The 18,647-nt window shown below is 39.6% G+C and overlaps 1 protein-coding gene across 1 annotated transcript in view; it reads left to right on the top strand.

Moving 5' to 3' along the window:
• The window catches only part of DNAH8 (dynein axonemal heavy chain 8), a 313,373-nt gene that overhangs the window by 197,559 nt on the left and 97,167 nt on the right, over positions 1-18,647 (top strand). The window contains exons 65-72 of the mRNA XM_053671408.1: positions 1,184-1,360; positions 5,156-5,323; positions 5,843-6,058; positions 9,094-9,231; positions 10,342-10,469; positions 11,151-11,322; positions 12,777-12,932; positions 16,763-16,918. Coding sequence (XP_053527383.1) covers positions 1,184-1,360; positions 5,156-5,323; positions 5,843-6,058; positions 9,094-9,231; positions 10,342-10,469; positions 11,151-11,322; positions 12,777-12,932; positions 16,763-16,918 — 1,311 coding nt within the window. The remainder of the gene's footprint in view (positions 1-1,183; positions 1,361-5,155; positions 5,324-5,842; positions 6,059-9,093; positions 9,232-10,341; positions 10,470-11,150; positions 11,323-12,776; positions 12,933-16,762; positions 16,919-18,647) is intronic.

Below are 18,647 nucleotides of genomic sequence, written 5' to 3'. Positions count from 1 at the left end.
TATTTTTTCCTTCTCTTGGTCTTTCTGGGAATTTTTTTCTACCTTGTCTTCTAGTTCACTGATATGATCCTTTGCTTCATCTAGCCTGCTTTTAATTCCTTCTGTTATGTTCTTCAATTCAGAAATTGAATTCTTCATTTCGTCCTGGATCTTGATAGTTTCTATGTCCTTTTTCATGCGGATGTAGTTCACAGTAAGTTCCTAGTAGCTTTCTAGTTCTGTGTAGTTCTCACTGAGCTCATTAAGCTTCCTTATAAACATTGTTTCGAACTCAATGTCTGGTAGTTTACTTGCCTCTATTTCATTTAGCACTCTTTCTGGGGATTTCTCCTTTCCTTTCAATTGGGGGTTGTTTCTTTGTCTTCCCATTATTTGTGAGACTCTTCTTTTTTACCTCTGCTTAAATTGATCTGTTTTGACTCCTTGTGTTTCCAGTGTGAACTTCTATGGTAGGAGACCTGTGGGATTTAGTGGTGCAGTCTCCTTGATCTCCTGAACTCAGTGCTCTTGGAATGTTCTTTGTGCTGTTTGTGTTGGCTCTCTGGATGTAACTGGGTGTTAATAGGTGTTGGGTTGTTCTTTAATATACTGTATTTTTCAGACTATAAAACTCACTCCCCCCAAATTTGGGAGGGGAAGGGGGTGCATCTTTTTTTTTTTTTTTTTTATCCTTAGAGAGGAAGGGAAGGAGAGAAGGAGAGAAACATCAATGTATGGTTGCCTTTCCTGCATCCCCTGCTGGGAACTGGCCTGCAGGGAACTGGGATGCAACCCAGGCATGTGCCCTGGCTGGGAATTGAACCGCGATTGTCTGGTTCGCAGGCCTGCACTCAATCCACTGAGCTACACCAGCCAGGGCCAAGGGGGGGTGCATCTTATAGTCTGAATGTAGCTTACCTGGCTTGCTGTGGAGGGTGGAGTAGCAGTCGAGCAGGGTCACAGGAGGCAGGAGCAGGGTCACCGCTGCATTTTTCCTCACAAATTTGGTGGGGGGGAGGTGGGAAGAAGGTACATCTTATAGTCTGAAACATATGATATCTTAAAATACAGATGATTTAGATGAGAAATAAGTTTGCTTATTCATGTTTTATATTATATTGAATAAATATTCTCCCACTGCTCAAGTCTGTAAATTCTTCCCAGAGGTCTCAATTTGCTCTCATATGTTTCCTCAACTTAAAAGGTACTAGCAGAAGTCACAATAAGTGCTCAAGCTTCAGCCAAAGTAAAAAATGAAGTGCAGGAGGTAAAAGACAAAGCCCAAAAAATTGTGGATGAAATTGATAATGAAAAAGTGAAAGCTGAGTCGAAGCTCGAGGCAGCCAAACCTGCACTGGAAGAAGCAGAAGCAGCCCTGAATGTGAGTAGTGAGTGCATCATTACCCCTCCCAACACAAGTGTGGGCAGGCACCATGTTTCATCACATGAAGTAACTGTGGGATTTTTGTCATCACAAAACTGAACTGAATTACAGATGTGACTTATAATAATTTCTCAGTCTGGAAACAAATCTTTTCACTGATTAAGTTTTCAAAGTTCTAATATTTTAAGTCTTCACTTCCCATAACTCACTATTTTCATGCCATAAATCAGCTTTCCATAAGAACTGAGAACACTAGTGATTAACAGCCTAACCTATAACATAAGGGATTCGGATTACGTAGAAAGAAAGCCTTCTCGGTTCCTCCAGCATAGTGTTAAAGATTATGTCATGAGCCCTTTTGAAGTCCCCATGTGGTTCCCATTACTCTTATGATACAGTCAAGGCATCCACAGCTCTGAGGGCGCAGCTTTGGAGTCAGGCAGATCTGCACTTGCTTCTCATCATCACTGCTCCTTAAAAAAGTTGCCTTCACTTTCCTGGGTCTCTGTGAGGATTATAATTCCTCACTGATCCTTGAAGTTTCAATGTAAACAGTAGTAGTAATGAATACAGTTTTCTGGGCACATGGAAAGTACTGAATAAATATCAGTGCTGCTGCTAAGATGGCTTCTATCTACTCCTTGAACTCTCTTGTCATTCTGTGCTTACACACAGCATGACACAGCCATATGGAAAAACCTAGAGGCTTCTGGAAAAATTATGGTCTGTTTAAATTAGTCCCTCCCTCTGCCAGGAATGCTCCTGCTAACCTTCATTGCCCAATAAGTCATTCTTTAAGACCAGGCTCAGATCTCACACCTTCGGGGAAGTTTTTGGTTCTTCCTTTATTTTCCTATCATCCCTATGCTTGTATTTTGACAGATAATTCTAGTTTAGTGTAAGTGTTTTCTCTCTCTCTTCCATGGAAAATTATGAGGACAGGGCTATTTTTGTTTGTTTTATATGGGATAATGCCTGTAGTTGTTCTGTGGATGGATTTATGGTAATCATTTATAAAACTGTGACAAACTGACCAGGATACATTCTTCATCCCCACTCCCTTTTTGGGTTCCATAACAACATATGAGAGAGATCATTGAATCAAATGAGTCTTAGGAGATTTTCTTTTTAAAAAAATAAATTTTATTGATTATGCTATTACAGTTGTCTCATTTTTTCTCTTCTTTATTCCCCTCCTCCCTGTACTCCCCTGCACCAGCATTCCACTCCCTTCCTTAGTTATGTCCATGGGTCATACACAGAAGTTCTTTGGCTTCTTCTTTTCCTATACTACTCTTAATGTGACCCCCTCCCCTGGTCTATTTTGTACCTACCATTTATGCTTCTCATTCCCTGTACATTTTCCCCCATTTCCCGTCCCCTGCTCTGCTGATAATCTTGCACATGAGCTCCATTTCTGTGATTCTGTTCCTGTTCTAGTTGTTTGCTTAACAAACTAGTTGTTCTAGTTTGTTTTTGTTTTTTTAGCTTTGGTTGTTGGTAGTTGTGAGTTTGTTGTCATTTTACTGTTCATATTCTTGATCTTCTTCTTTTTCTTGGATAAGTCCCTTTAACATTTCATATAATAAAGGCTTGGTGATGATGAACTTCTTGTACTTGACCTTATATGGGAAGCACTTTATCTGCCCTTCCATTCTGAATGATAGCTTTGCTGGATAATCTTGGATATAGATCCTTGCCTTTCATGACTTGGAATACTTCTTTCTAGCTCCTTCTTGCCTGCAAGGTTTCTTTTGAGAAATCAGCTGATAGTCTTATGGGAATTCCTGCGTAGATAACTGTCTCCTTTTCTCTTGCTGCTTTTAAGATTCTCTCCTTATTTTTAATCTTGGGCAATTAATGATGATGTGCCTTGGTGGGTGCTCCCTTGGGTCCAACTTCTTTGGGAATCTCTGAGCTTCCTGGACTTCCTTGGCCAGATTGGGGAAGTTCTCCATTATTTTTTCAAATAAGTTTTCAATTTGTTGATCTTCCTCTTCTCCTTCTGGTACCCCTATGATTCAGATTTTGGAATGTTTCAAGTTGTCCCAGAGGTTCCTAAGCCTCTCCTCATTTTTTTGAAATCTTTTTTTTTTTACTTATTTATTTATCTTTAGAGGGGAAGGGAAGGAGAGAGGGAGAGAAACATCAATGTATGGTTGCCTTTCGTGGGTCCCCTGCTGGGAATGGCCTGCAGGGAACCAGCCTGCAACCCTGGCATGTGCCCTGACTGGGAATCGAACCGTGATTGTCTGGTTCACAGGCCCACGCTCAATCCACTGAGCTACACCAGCCAGGGCTTTTATTGAAATCTTGTTTCTTCATTCTGTTCCAGTTGACTGTTTATTTCTTCCTTCTGCTCCAAATTGTTAATTTGAGTCCCAGTTTCCTTCCATTCACTATTGGTTCCCTGTTATTTTTCTTTATTTCACTTTTCATAGCCTTCACTTTTTCTTCTATTTTGTGACCATACTCAACCATTTTGGCGAGCATCCTGATTACCATTGTTTTGAACTCTGCATCTGATTGGTTGGCTGTCTCTTCATTGCTTAGCTGTTTTTGAAGCTTTGATTCATTTTTTTCATTTGGGCCATTTTTTTTTCTTTTTTTTTTTTTTTTTTTGTCTCAGCCAAGGTGTTCTGTTGTAAGGGGCAGAGTCTTAGGTATTCATCAGGGTGGGGCAACCCACTTTGCTATATATCAGGGAGGGGTCAGAGAGGGAGCAGTGCTGCATGCTTGGCTCTCAACAGGCTTTCAGTCACTTCCCCTGCCATGCACAAGCAAATTGGGCCCTTCTGGTGGTGATTCCAAGTGTGTGGGTTTGTGTACATTCTAGCACCTTGTGTGTCTCTCCAATGAACTTTCCTTTGAGGCTGGGAGTTTCTCCTGCCACTACAATCCCTACAGGTTTTTACCACCAGAGGTTTTGAGACTTTCTCCTCGCTGGAACCCTGGGTTTTGCAGTTTGTCTTGCTCCTCAGTTGTTCCCCCTAGTTTATCCACATGCAAGTGCGGGACCACCAGCTGCTGCCTTGCCCATTAAGGTCCTCCAGCCACCAAGGTGTCACATCAGCCCCTCCTACCAGTCTGGATGAATGTTTCTTTAATTCCTTGGTTGTCATACTTCATACAGTTTGATTTTCTGGCAGTTCTGTTTTTTTTTTTTTATTCATTTTTGTCCTTCTTTTGGTTGTGTGAGGAGGCAACATGTATCTACCTGCACCTCCATCTCGGATACCCCAGTCCTTCTTGCCTTGAATATCTGGTAATGACTTATTCTAAACCCAACTCACATATAGAAACTTTCAAAAATATTTTCATTTGCCATATAATAACTTCTTTTGTCTCTTTTGAATTTTTCCCCACTTCCAAAGATAGTGTAGCCCTCAAAATGAAGACTGAAAGTGAGGCCTCTGCTCTCCAGGGCCTTTGTCCTATTTTATTATCTACACATAATATAGACTCTGTGATTTGAAGATGCAAGTTATCTAAATATTACCCATCAGTGAGGTTTGTTGCTAACAAAGGTCGGGCTGGTGGGCAGTGAACAGTAGTGATATGCTAAAGAATTAGTTCTGGACAACAGAATGAAAACAAATGAAAATCCTAGAATCACCATAAAAGAGCTATTAGGAAAAAAATTTCAGAATGCAGACCCTTGAGGAGATAATGTCAGGGTTTGGGGAAAGGTACATTTTAAAGTTTTCTACTTGTTTAAAAGTATTAGATTTCAATATGACCATGAATACTACTCAACAAAAAAAACATATTGATTCCTAACTCCCAAAACAGACTATCAAACCAAATGATATTGCTACAGTCAGGAAACTTGCAAAGCCCCCGCATCTTATTATGAGAATCATGGACTGCGTTCTGTTACTATTTCAAAAGAAAATCGACCCTGTTACTATGGATCCAGAGAAACCTTGCTGTAAGCCGTCGTGGGGAGAGTCATTAAAAGTAAGTAAAATCTACTTTTGTGGGCCCTGTGAGGTCTGTTGGTGTCCTAATCCCAGGACACTCAATATAGGCCAGACAAGCTGGCAGATAAAAATTGACCACTGTGTGTTGAATAGGTTTATCTTAATCAGCATCTCCCAAAGTGTAGGTAGGGAAAGATTTTTAGGCTGAACACTTTCTTTTTATAAAATCTGTTCAGAAACAGTGGCTAGTGTGGGCACAGTGTTGATGGCAGCTGCACCAAGTCTCCAAAGGGAGGCCTGTGTGGTTGGCGCCACCGAAATGCACCCACCTGGCAGGAAACTTAGGTAGCTTTTATTTTCACTGTTTCACCATGGAAATGAGAAGGCAGTTTGCATTTGCAGATTTAGGTTAAATACTGTCATAGTCTTGATTTATGTGTTTAGAGAAAATCAACTCTTAGTTCTGTTTTGAAAATCAGTTTAGAAGCACATACTACCTCAGAAAGGAAGTATTTATCTTCTTCCAGAACTTACAGGTTACAGTACTGTTTTTCAGTTAATGAGTGCGACGGGATTCCTGTGGAGCCTTCAGCAGTTCCCCAAGGACACTATTAATGAAGAGACTGTAGAGTTACTACAGCCATATTTTAACATGGATGACTACACTTTTGAAAGTGCCAAGAAAGTCTGTGGGAATGTGGCTGGTCTGCTGTCTTGGACACTGGCTATGGCAACATTTTATGGCATCAATAGAGAAGTATTGCCTCTGAAGGTAAAAATTTCCCTGCGTCTCCCAGTAAATCAGTTTGGTAAAATCAAGCATTAGTATGACTGCTATTTAAAAACAAAGCATAATTTGCGCTAGCTGGTGTAGCTCAGTGCATTGAGCATGGGCCTGTAAGGGAAAGGGTCGCCGGTTCGATTCCCAGTCGGGGCACATGCCTGGGTTGCAGGCCAGGTCCCCAGCAGGGGACATATGAAAGGCAACCACACATTGATGTTTCTCTCCCACTCTTTCTCCTTCCCTTCCCCTCTCTCTAAAAATAAATAAACAAACAAATAAATAAACAAATAAATAAATATTTAAAAAAATAAAAAATGAAAACAAAGCATAATTTAACTAACGAAGGTAGATGCTCTTGTTACCAAGTTTTTCTTTTTTTCTGTATGTCCTCTCAGTTTCTCATTCATTTTATATCTGTTATATGTTTTGAGCATCTCAGACAAGAAACTGTAGCCACCTCATTAATCCTAAATACTAGAAAATAATGAAAAACATAATCAAAGAGTATTGAGGAGGAAATTGCAGTTGTCCAAGAATTCAGTATCTGGCCAAGCTGCCCTACATGTATGGGAGAACAAACAGACATTCTGAAGGATACAGGTTAAATATTGAAGGGTAATCAACACACACACACACACACACACACACACACCCCTATACTGGGTCAGACTGTCCTTCATGTCTGAGGGAACAGAAGGCTTCCTCAGGAATGCAAAGGAGTCATAAAATATACCACCCAGACAAACACAACCTCCTCTGCCCACCCCCAGCCCCGAAAAGCTAAAAGAGTTGAAAGTAGTTGCTCTGTGGAATGGAAAATGGAGAAGGTGGGAGAGGGTTTCTGGTTTTTATAATAAACTTTATAGAAGTGACTGCCTCTTTACACTCCATACTTCAAAACAAGTAGAAAGTAAATAAAAAGCAGGAAAGTTTTAACAAAGGGTAATGATGAGAATATATATCAAAACACCAAAACAAAAATATACCAAGAAAAAAATGTTACTATAAATATTAGAATTCAAGAACAAAAGGCCTAAAAGAGCCATTATTTTTATTGGTAAAAATGTTGATTCCTTATAATTAAGTCCACAGTGAGACTTAATTGTAATAATGTCTTATGCAATAAATAAAATAGTATTAAGTCACATAAAACAAAATTTATTAACACTTGAACTAGAGATTAATAACAATAATGTAATTTTAGGTTGCGGCCCACAGTATCAATCTAGCATGGACCAGGTGTCACAGGCCTGGCTTCGTGGGTGTGTGGCCTGTGCACACAGGGTCCTGTGTTAAGGGCTTGTGCTTGGCTTAATGCTTCGCTGTCATCCTCTTGAAGTTCTTAATATTTAACAAGGGACCCCACATTTCTATTTTGCACTGGGCCCTGCAAATTATATGGTGAATCTCGAGTGGGCATAAATTAATATTTACATAGAGATTTTACCTATATTATTTTTAAGGTTGATTTGCTACATTGAACTTTTTAAAATATAATCAAAGAAACATTTACAAAAATTGATGATGTTCAATTCTAAAAGAAGACCCTGATTTAATTCTCAGAAGCAAAAATTGCTGAGGCCTCATTCTTTTTTTAAAATTGACTTTTAGAGAGAGAGAAGGGAGGGAAGAGGAAAGAGAGAGAGAGAAAGGAGAGAGAGAAAATGAGAGAGAGAAATGCTGGTTTGCTGTTCCACTCATTCACGCACCCATTGGTTGATCCTTGTATACACCCTGGCCGGGCTGGAACCTGCAACCTTGGCCGTTGGGACAAGGCTCCATCCAGCTGAGCTACCCAGCCAGAATGAGGGCTGAGGCCTCATTCTTTGATAATAAGCAATAAAATTAGAAAGCTTACATTTAAAAAAAAGTCACTTCTATTTAAAGAATGATGATAAAAAAACTAGCTATCAAAGCTTTTGTGATGTGGTAAAGTAGTACATTTTCTTTCCTTAAATGAATCAAAGAAAGTAAATCCAGTACATACTTACTTACAACAATACATATACAAAAAATTTAAGGAAAGCAGAATAGAGCTAATATAAATAACCTTAAAAACGAGAAAAGAGAAAAGTAGAATAAATGAGTAAATCTAAAAACTGGTGCTTTACAAAAACAAAATATAAGAAATGTGATCTCAGAAAATCTCATCAAGAAGAAAATATAGAATAACAAATGAGTATAAAAGAATAAATTTGTATAATTACAGACAGGTAGATTTAAATAGTTGAAAAGCAAATTTTACACAGTTATATGTAAATACATTGGAAAATATGAATGAAATAAAAATTTCGTAGGGAAAATGGCTAAATTCAAATAAATGAAATATTGAGAAAGAAAAACCAGAAAGTGATCCAAAAACGTCTATGCCAGAAGTCTCTGGGGATATCTTACTTTGCTGATTAAGTACTTTATAGTTACCAGAAAATGTAATTACCATGTTGTAGGACTTAGGAGAAGATAAAAACTACTGTTACAGTAATTTCACTTCCAGGAATTTATACCAAGGAAACCATCCAAAATGTTTATATACCCAATAGTACCTATCACAGCATTATTTATAATAATTAAAACTGAAAAAAGAAATGTCTAAAAGTACAGAAAAGATTACATAAATAATGATACATCCGAATTGCAGGATATGGTGCAGCCATATAACTGATGTTCATGAAAAGGTTCTTAAGGACAGGGAAATGATTAGACTGTATCAGGTGGAAAAATAATTAAAATGTCAGTTGTCAGCTTCTTAACACAGTACTCACAGACTGTCTCTGGGTAACCTTAAGGGTAATTTTGTTTTCTTTCCTATACGTGGTTGCATTTTCCATGTTTTCTATATGTAACATTAATAATTAAAAGAAAAAGACATAAATGAAGTATCTTCAAGACCTTCTGCTTCCCGGCTAAAAACACTGAAACAGATCACCTCCGAACCGTTTAGGGCAAAATTATGTAATCTATTGTCGTAAATGTCTTGCAGTGCTAATACGGCTCTACACTAATCACCTCTTCTTCCTTCTAAGGCTAACCTGGCCAAGCAAGAGGGCCGGTTAGCAGTTGCTAATGCTGAGCTGGGGAAGGCACAGGCACTTCTTGATGAGAAACAAGCTGAGCTGGATAAAGTACAAGCAAAATTTGATGCAGCCATGAATGAGAAAATGGTGAGATTAAAGACCCCAAATTACTGAAACGATGTACTGTAAAGTTACACAAGTATATGTTGTATTTATAAATTAGGTAAATATCTATGACAAAAAAATTTACCTGAATGCTCTTACTCACTAGCCATGTCTTATTTGGGATCTTTGACCCTTCAAGTTCTTTTTTAATAATCATTTTCTATAAGAGGAAGCTGTGATGTCATACCTAAAGAGGACTCACTTTACAATTAGAAACTAGTTTCAGGTCCAGCTCATGCACTTATTAATTATGCAGTTGAGGGCAATTGGCCTCAATTATCCATCAAATGGGGATCCTAACATGACCTCGGAGGTAGGTTGTAAGCAGTGGTGGTCTGATAAAATGCTCAGCAGTCAGTTTGTGAGGGGCAGGGGCCTGGAGCAGAAGAAAGCCCTGTTTGCAGGGTTTGCTGCTTTCTGTGGTCTAGTTACTTCTCTCACTGACAGTTTTAAGCTGTTAGTGTGATGACATTGAACCCAGGCAGCAGCACACCGTTAGGTATGACTTCCGCCATGCTGACGCAGTGGACTGAAATAACCTCACTTAGGCATTACTAAAACCTAGTAAATAATTAGGAAGTGATGTGTTTTGGTTACTTTACCTTTCCTTTAATATAATTTATTTAATTATAAGTTTATATAATTTAATTTTTAACAATGGGTGTTTAACACCAGCACACACATTTCCTGGAAATCTAACCATTGGTTTTGTGGATAGACACAGGCTGTGTACAGTGCATGGCTATTGTGCAGGATTTTCCTGGGAAAAAATCTTGGTGAATTACGAAGAACTCAGAATTATCAAATCAAAGATTTAAAATGTAATATTTGATTTGATTTGATTCTATTTTGAAATATGTAATAGAAATACTATTTTAATTTATGTGCTTTTCTTGAAATTTTGTAATGTAAAATAGCTATATACTGAATACATAGAATTTAATATGTAAAGTTTCACTCACACTGTATAGTAAAATTATACTTATTTTGCACATTAAGAAATTCCTCCATGTATTTTTACATGTGGAGATAATGGATATTTAATCAGCAATTTAAAAACTTCTTTGAGACCCTCTTCCTTTATGAATGTAGGATTTGCTTAACGATGCTGATATGTGCCGGAAAAAGATGCAGGCGGCTTCCACTCTCATCGATGGACTGAGTGGAGAAAAAATCCGATGGACTCAGCAAAGTAAAGAGTTCAAAGCTCAGATTAATAGGTATAAATTTCGGTCTTTGTTATACTCGTTCTACTCTCCATCTTTGGCACCACCTCAAATGCCACCTCTTCGTCACATGAAGAGAACATAAAATCCATCTCCCCGTCAACAGTGTTTCTTCTTCATTTCCAAATATCCATCTCTGAATCCCACTGTCTAAGGAACTGCCTACAGCTTAAGTAACACACTCTCAGTCAAAGAGGCAAGAAAATTCTGTGAAGCACTTTGAGTCTCCATGTTGGTTCAGCAGTGTGGGTTTTCAGTATGAGAGTGCTTCACATAGTCTGGATTTGCCAGGACAATCTGTGGGCTTGCTCTGTTGGTCTGCCTTTTACCATTCTTGTGCTCAGAAAGCTCAGAGAGGGGAATGCAAAAGAAAAATAGTCTAACCAACAGTGATTCTGAACAGGACCAGCTGCGGGTGAGGAACAGGATCTTTTCCTCCTCTGGGAGTCAAAGCTCTGGACCTGTGGCTTCAGGAGGAGCCTTCTGTCTTGCTCCCTGACCTTCCCAAATGTGGCCATTGCTGCCACTTTTTGCATAGTCTCTGCCATGTCTGGTTTCCAAGGGCAGGGAGCAAAGAAGGCCTCATAACGAAACAAAACTGCGCTGTGGCCTTTCAAACTCCTTAATGTGAGAGCTTAAACTGTGGTAGGTGACGCTTGTGTTTTTGCTTAACAGACTCGTAGGTGATATATTGCTGTGCACCGGATTCCTTTCCTACCTTGGTCCTTTCAATCAGATATTTAGGAACTATTTGCTTAAAGATCAATGGGAGATGGAGCTGAGAGCACGGAAAATTCCTTTCACTGAAAACCTGAATCTTATTTCAATGCTGGTGGATCCTCCAACAGTAAGTGTTACTTTCCTCATAATATTTGAATTTCAGCCTCATTTTATTTCTTACTAAAGGTTCACCAAATTTGTTTGCTTTTTCACTTAATTGAAAAGATTGCTTTCAAAATGCCTATGAGCGCCAAAAATGAATTTTCTTTGTTGCATATAAGTTTCTTTTCATTTTAAGAAACCCTGCTTACAAATTAATATCAATTGCATTGCTACGAACTAAAAGATTATTTGTGAGTTACAGACTTGCTGATACTGAGCTCTTCTTATAACCCTTCAGTATTTACACCAGTCCTATTAAATCACACTCTCTCTCAAACACGTTAGGCAAATACAGACATCAGCTAGGCCATAAGTACTGTTACTAACCTTCTTTTGGCCATTAGCAATGCTTTATTAGTATCCAACACAGCAGCATGTTTTGCGTCACTGAGTGATAGTGTGACCTACCACGGTAACCTTCCTTCTTGGGAATTTAGTGCCTCTGTCAATTTTCAATAAACTTTACAGAGCTTCTGTTGTATTAAATGCTTTCCAGGCAATTTGTATTCATGAGCTGCTTTTCTGATTTGTGAATATGCTCCCCAGTTGCCTTAGAGGTGGCATGCTATTAATTTCATGTTATCTCTATTTACAAGTTAAAAACTAATCTTTTCCAATTCAAACAATGTTGCACTAGTCCCGATAGGGACTAGATAATGTATTGAAGATGCAGTGGGTCACTGATGAGGCTAAGTGGGCCATGGTATTCCTTACCAATTATATCCTTTGAAGGTGCTGGGATAATTTAACAAAGATGAATGCTGGTTGGTTCATTGGATTTCAGGTGGTTTTACTGACCATGGGGAGGCAGGAGGGCAATTCCCTCTTAATTTGGAAAGGAAATGTATTTTTAATGTCATTCATGAGCTCCTGCCAGTACAATATCTCATTTCCCCTAACTTCTCTGCCTCTAGCCGTACAATCCCTGTACAACATCGTGAAAGCAGAACCAGAGGGCTCAAAGGGGAAGTATCAGAGGCTTATCTCGGGGCTCATCTTCTCTGATGTCCTACCACTTGTATTCATTATCTTGGCTAACTCCAGCCCATCTGGGTCCCACCCGCAAAGCCAGGGTCACCATATTTCAAGCCCCTTGTTCTCTGAATGCTCAGCAACCATGCTTCATGTGGTCAATTTAACAGTATGTCCTCATAAGCATGAAAGTACAACATACAGGACTAAGCCTAGCCTTGCATTATTAGAGAAAGGATTTATTATATGATACATTTATTTTTTTAAATTTAATATTACTTCGTTCACATTTACAAGTTTGGGCTTTTTTTTTAGGTACTTGTTGCATACTCTCAATGGAAAAATATACCTGTAAACTTTAAATTTTTTTATATCATAGTGCTTTTAATTACTAATAAAAGCATTCTTGTTCTCCTTTGAATGGCCGTATCCATTTCTGTTACTCAGATTGGCGAGTGGGGACTGCAAGGATTACCAGGAGATGACCTGTCGATTCAGAATGGCATTATTGTGACAAAGGCCACCAGATACCCACTTCTTATAGACCCACAAACTCAAGGCAAAACTTGGATTAAATCAAAGGAAAAAGAAAATGATCTGCAGGTATTTACCATTTGGTGCAGGGGAAAGTAATCTTAAAGTCATGAAAATTTCCCCAAATTTTTGTTGAGTTTTCCAGTGATAAAGCTGTCATCTCTCTAATTGGTTGCTGATTTACACACTTGAGTTTTGTAACGGGGATTGAGGCAAAGCCTTTGATATTTTCTCTCTTTTGTGCTCTCTGTTAATCTCACTCTTCCCCTCTCTGTCCAGTTCCCTTGCTTTTCCCAAGGTTGGATATGGCTTTTATTCTGGGCCTTGGGTCTGGGTTTACAGGAAAGCAACAAAAGAATTAGTGATTCAGGCCACTGGCGCTAGCTTAGCTCAGACACTTGGTACTCCCTTAGCGCACTAGTCTAGTGGTAGAGCTGGAGTCTAATAAGTTGTTAACTTTAAGGGAGGGGTGGACAAAGGGCAGGATTCCAGAAACTCCCTTGGGGATCTTGTTACCACTGATATTTTAATCCAGCTACCAATGTGGACCATTCATTGTTTCCTAGACACTGTTCTAAGCCTCCTGGATCCGTATATTTGCTTGTACTATTTCTGCTAATAAAAATGTCTTTTTCCACCCTACTGCCCAGTTTACTTATATCACAGATAAAAATCTTAAATATTCTTCAAAGTCCACATCTGTGGCTACCTTCATCAAGAGTTTTCTGTGTCCTTAGCTTAAGACAGCCTGTGCTGATTCCTCATGTCTTATTTGTCTTTCTGCTGTGGGTTTAGAGTCTGTCTGGAATTCTTATTCTTTTCAGATTTCTCTTTTATCTCTACTGTACCTTAAACCTCTTGCTGTCCAACTTTATGGTTTTACCCATTTTTATATTTTCTGCACAGTTATTTATATAAAATAGAAATTATGATATTTATTGAACTTAAAGGAATTAATCAAAGTATGTCATAGGAAAAATGCAGAAGAATCATGTGGCCATCTTGATAAATGCAGAAAACGCACTTGGTAAATTAAACACCCATTCATGATAGAACTTCCAGAAAACTAAGAATAGAGTGTCATATAAAGAACATTTACAAAAAGCCTACAGCAGACACCATATTTAATGGTGAGATATTGAAAGATTTCCCTCTGAGATCATTGCTTAGCTGGCAGGTAGACACTGCCTCATGCTCATGAGCACCCCTAAGGTAGCCCCACCTCATTAATACTCCAGAACACAATGCATCAGTCTGTTTGTACTTAGACAACCTGGAGAAATCCTGGTAAGGGTCAGAGTGTACATGTGGAGGGGAAGAGTGAAGGGAAATGGTGCAAGTGGGAATGCCGCTTCTGAGGACCCACATTCATAGGGGAGTGCACTCCTGCTAACTCAGTTGTCCGGATCCAACTGAACTGTAATTTGTCCCTTATTCCAGTCGTCTTGCCTCTGGCTGTTGATCTCCCTGCTCATCTTTTCTTATTTCCTGATCTAAGCCTCCTTAGAACACTACTGAATGAATAGTCTTCAGTAATGTCTTTCCTGATACAGTTCAGACCTAGGAACCCTCTTGAAGAAGCAGCAGACATATGCCAGAGATGCTTCCATATTTTAAAAACTACCTACCGTTGAAATATAGGCAGATTGAAAATAGTCTGCTTACTCAGAAAACATGATTTTTCTGAATATGTGAATCAGCACATGAACAAACACATAAATGAAAACAAAATGAAACAAAATTAGATATTTCTTGACTTGAGAAGGAAAAAAAGTGAAAAATGAAGCACTTTATAAATGTTAAATTCCAGGGCTACACTCCACCTGGTAACTGTGCCAAGGCTGCCGTCAGTGTCCTCTCCAGGACCCACAGTGCAGACTTCTGGAAAGGGAAGCTGTCCCCCAGGTTCCCTTATAAAGAACCCAGTGGTCACCTTGTATCTGTGCAGATGACCCAGCGTCTGGTGGTGGCTACCACACAGTGTTTCTGCACAAGAAAGATCAAGAAAACTAAACCTGAAATTCTGACTATATGGTGTGATTTCAAGTTTATAAAAGATCTGAAGATGATAAAAGGTCATCTTAAATACATTATCAACTTGAAAACTATTATTTCCTAACTTAGCAAATTATGGCTCTCCAGAGAAACAGAAATAGTAGGACATCTGTATATAGATATATAGAACGATTTATTATGAGAGATTGGCTCATGGGATTATGTAGGCTGGGAAGTCCCACAACCTGCATGGTGGGGGTCCAGGAAAGCTGGGAATGTTGTTCTAGTTCAAACCCCAAAGGCCGGAGAACCGTGTAAGCCAGTGGTGTAAGTCCCAGTCTGAGTCCGAAGCGCAGAGAGTCAGGAGCTGATATCCTAGGGCAGAAGATGGTTATTTCAACTCAAGCCTAGAGCCAATTTACCCTTCCTTCACCTTGTTCTCTAAGGATCAGATGATGCCCCCCACCAGCACTGGTGAGGGCAATCTTTACTCAGTCTACCAATTCAAATGCTAATGTCTTCTGAAAAAACCCTTACAGATACACCCTGAAGTAACATTTCCCAGGTATCTGGGCCTTCTTTAGTCCATCCTTTAAATTGACACATAAAATTAACCATCACAAAACAGAATTTTGGGGAAGGTTAATCACAAAAATAGAATTTATCCCTTGGAAAATAGAGCAGGACAGTTACATTTAGTCTTATTGGGACCTTATTTTATCTTGTTTAATAAGCTAGTTAAAGCTCTCTGTTTAGATTCTTTTACCTTATCAACTCATAGTAAGACCTTTTCATAGCACAGCATTTATATTAAAAAGGGCTCTCCGTGGGAGGGGGGAATTCATGTGTGAGATTTTTTGTAGATGAGCACTCATGGTAGCATAAAGGCAGTAGTTGAATTCAGAGGATAGGCTGAAAGGAGACAGAGAGCTGAGAGCACTGGACCTTCTGGAATCCTCACACTCACGCTTGGGGAAGGACGATAGGAGAAGTAGGAGTTCAAAGGAAATTGGCTCATGCAAAGATCAGCCAGCCCACTGTGTCGATTGTAACTAATAACAGAAATTGATCTGTGAGTGAGGAACTCTGCCAGGCATTCAGAATTCTAATTAAAGTGATTTTCTTATATTTTATAAGAATATTTTTTATATTTTATAAGAAAGTAAAAAGTGGCCTGGCTGGTGTAGCTCAGTGGATTGACTGCAGGCCTGTGAACCAGAAGATTGTGGTTCGATTCCCAGTTGGGGCACATGCCTGGGTTGCAGGCCAGTTCCTGGCAGGGGATGCACTAAAGGCAACCATACATTGATGTTTCTCTCCCTCTCTCCTTCCCTTCCTCTCTAAAGATAAATAAATTTTTAAAAGTTAAAAAAAAGAAGAAAGTAAAAAGTGAATATATAGTCTTTAGGTTGGCAAGTACCTATCATATTCCACCATTGTGCCACTCCTAGAGACAGATTAGGTGGATGAACCCTTGGTTTGACTCAGTATATCACTTCTGACAACCTTATGCTTATTTTTTAAAATCATCTCATAGGAGTCCTGAGAAGTAATAAATATCACAAGTATGCAGGTTACTTTGCTTTCTCTAAGTGGCTATAGTTATGTAAGTGTAAAAGGGTTAATACTTTATTACTGCTCTTCCAGCTGTGGAGCAGAGCTCTGACCCTGCACCCAAGGAATGCCCCTTTGCTCTCCCCTTTCCATCCCAGAGAGCCTGCCACATGCCCAGGGCCTTCACAGCCAGGGACTCACCAAGCTTTGATACTAATTGATGTTTGTTACCTTCATTTTTATAAGCAAGGCTTCCTGTAGAGCCCTCAAAATTCTTAGCTCTTAGTTTCCACTGAGGAGGAGGCACATTCTTGGTGCAATTTCTATAGTAATGAATTATTTATTTTCAGGTGACATCTCTGAACCATAAATATTTCCGCACACACTTGGAGGACAGCCTTTCCTTGGGCAGACCCCTTCTCATCGAGGATATTCGTGAAGAGTTGGATCCAGTCCTGGATAATGTGTTAGAAAAGAATTTCATTAAATCAGGCACCACTTTCAAGGTGAGGTTTGTGAAAGAAAGAAAGAGAGAGAGAAAGAGAAAGTGAGAGAGGGAGAGAGAGAGAGAGAGAAAGGAAGGGAGGAAGAGAGAAAGGGAGAAAGAAAGAAATAGAGGGGGGAGGGAGGCAGGGAGGAAGAAAGAAAAGGAGGAAGGAAGGAAAGAAGAGAGGGAGAGAGAGAGGCGGGAAGGGAGGAAGAAAAATAAAGAAAGATAAAAAAGAACGATGGTGACATCTACTTGTCTTTCTGAGCATAGCAGTGAAGGCAATTTCTTTCAGGTATTTGGTACACTGGAAAAAAAATTTTCAAATTTATATTCAGTATTTCTTTGAAAATGTATAATATATAAAAATACACATGGACTTCCAGCCAAGATGGAGGCATAGGTAGACACACTGTGCCTCCTTGCACAACCAAAATAAGGACGAAAACAATTTTAAAACAAAAAAAACAACCTGTACTGACAGAAAAACTGAACTGTATGGAAGTCCAACAACCAAGCAGTTAAAGCAGACAATTCATCCAGACCAGTAGGCGGGGCAGAGTTGGGGAGCCAGGACAGAGGGACTCTTGGCAGGGTGGCTGGTGGACCCTGTGCATGCAAAGCAGCAGTTGGTGGACCCAGTGAGGCAGTGGATTGTGGAGGAGCACAGTGCGAAAGGCGGCTGGTGGGCCGGGTGGTCCCATATTCATGCACAGATAAACCAGGCAAAACTGGGGAGTGAGACTGCACAACCCAGGGTTCCAGCGTGGGGAAATAGAGCTTCAAAACACTGATGGAAAATACCTGTGGGGGTTGATGTGCCAGGAGAAACACCCAGCCTCACAGGAGAATTCATTGGAGAGACGTACAGGGTCCTAGAATGTACACAAACCCAGCCACCCAGGAATCAGCACCAGAAGTGCTCAATTTGCTTGCAGGAAGTGGGAAAAGTAACTGAAATCCAGCAGAGAGCGGACCAAGTACCATTGTTTCCTCTCAGACCCCTTCCCCACATACAGTGTCACAACCTAGCGACTGGGTTGTTCCACCCTGGTGAACACCTAAGGCTCTGCCCCTCACTACATAACTGGCTCATCAAGACAAAACAAATGGCCCAAACAAAAGAACAGATCAAAGCTCCAGAAAAAAGACAACTAAGGAATGAAGAGATAGCCTACCTATCAGATGCACAGTTGAAAATACTGGTAATCAAAATGCTCACAGAATTGGTTGAATTTGGTCTCAAATTAGATGAAAAAATGAAGGCTGTGCTAAATGAAATAAAGGAAAATGTACAGGGAACCAATAGTGAAGGGAAGGAAACTGAGACTCAAATTAATGGAGTGGACCAGAAGGAAGAAAAAAAATGACCAAACAGAAAAGAATGAAGAAAGAAGAATTCAAAAAAATGAGGAGAAGCTTAGGAACCCGAGGACATCTTTAAACATTCCAACATCCAAATTATAGGGGTACCAGAAGGGGAAGAGGAAGATCAACAAGTGGAAAACTTATTTGAACAAATAATAAAGGAGAATTTCCCCAATCCGGCAAAGGCAGTAGACTTTCAGGAAGTCCAGGAAGCTCAGAGTCCCAAAGAAGTTGGACCCAAGAAGGAACACACCAAGGCACATCATAATTACATTAGCCAAGATTAAAATGAAGGAGAGAATTCTAGAAGCTGCAAGACAAAATGAGTGAGTTACGTACAAAAGAGTGCCCATAAGACTGTCAGCTGATTTCTCAAAAGA

The sequence above is a fragment of the Artibeus jamaicensis genome, unplaced genomic scaffold, assembly GCF_021234435.1.
Source record: "Artibeus jamaicensis isolate MK-2021 breed Jamaican fruit bat unplaced genomic scaffold, CSHL_Jam_final contig_1803, whole genome shotgun sequence".
In the NCBI taxonomy this organism is placed as follows: domain Eukaryota; kingdom Metazoa; phylum Chordata; class Mammalia; order Chiroptera; family Phyllostomidae; genus Artibeus; species Artibeus jamaicensis.
The sequence above is the reverse complement of the archived record's forward strand: the minus strand, read 5'-3'. Positions and strand labels throughout refer to the sequence as shown.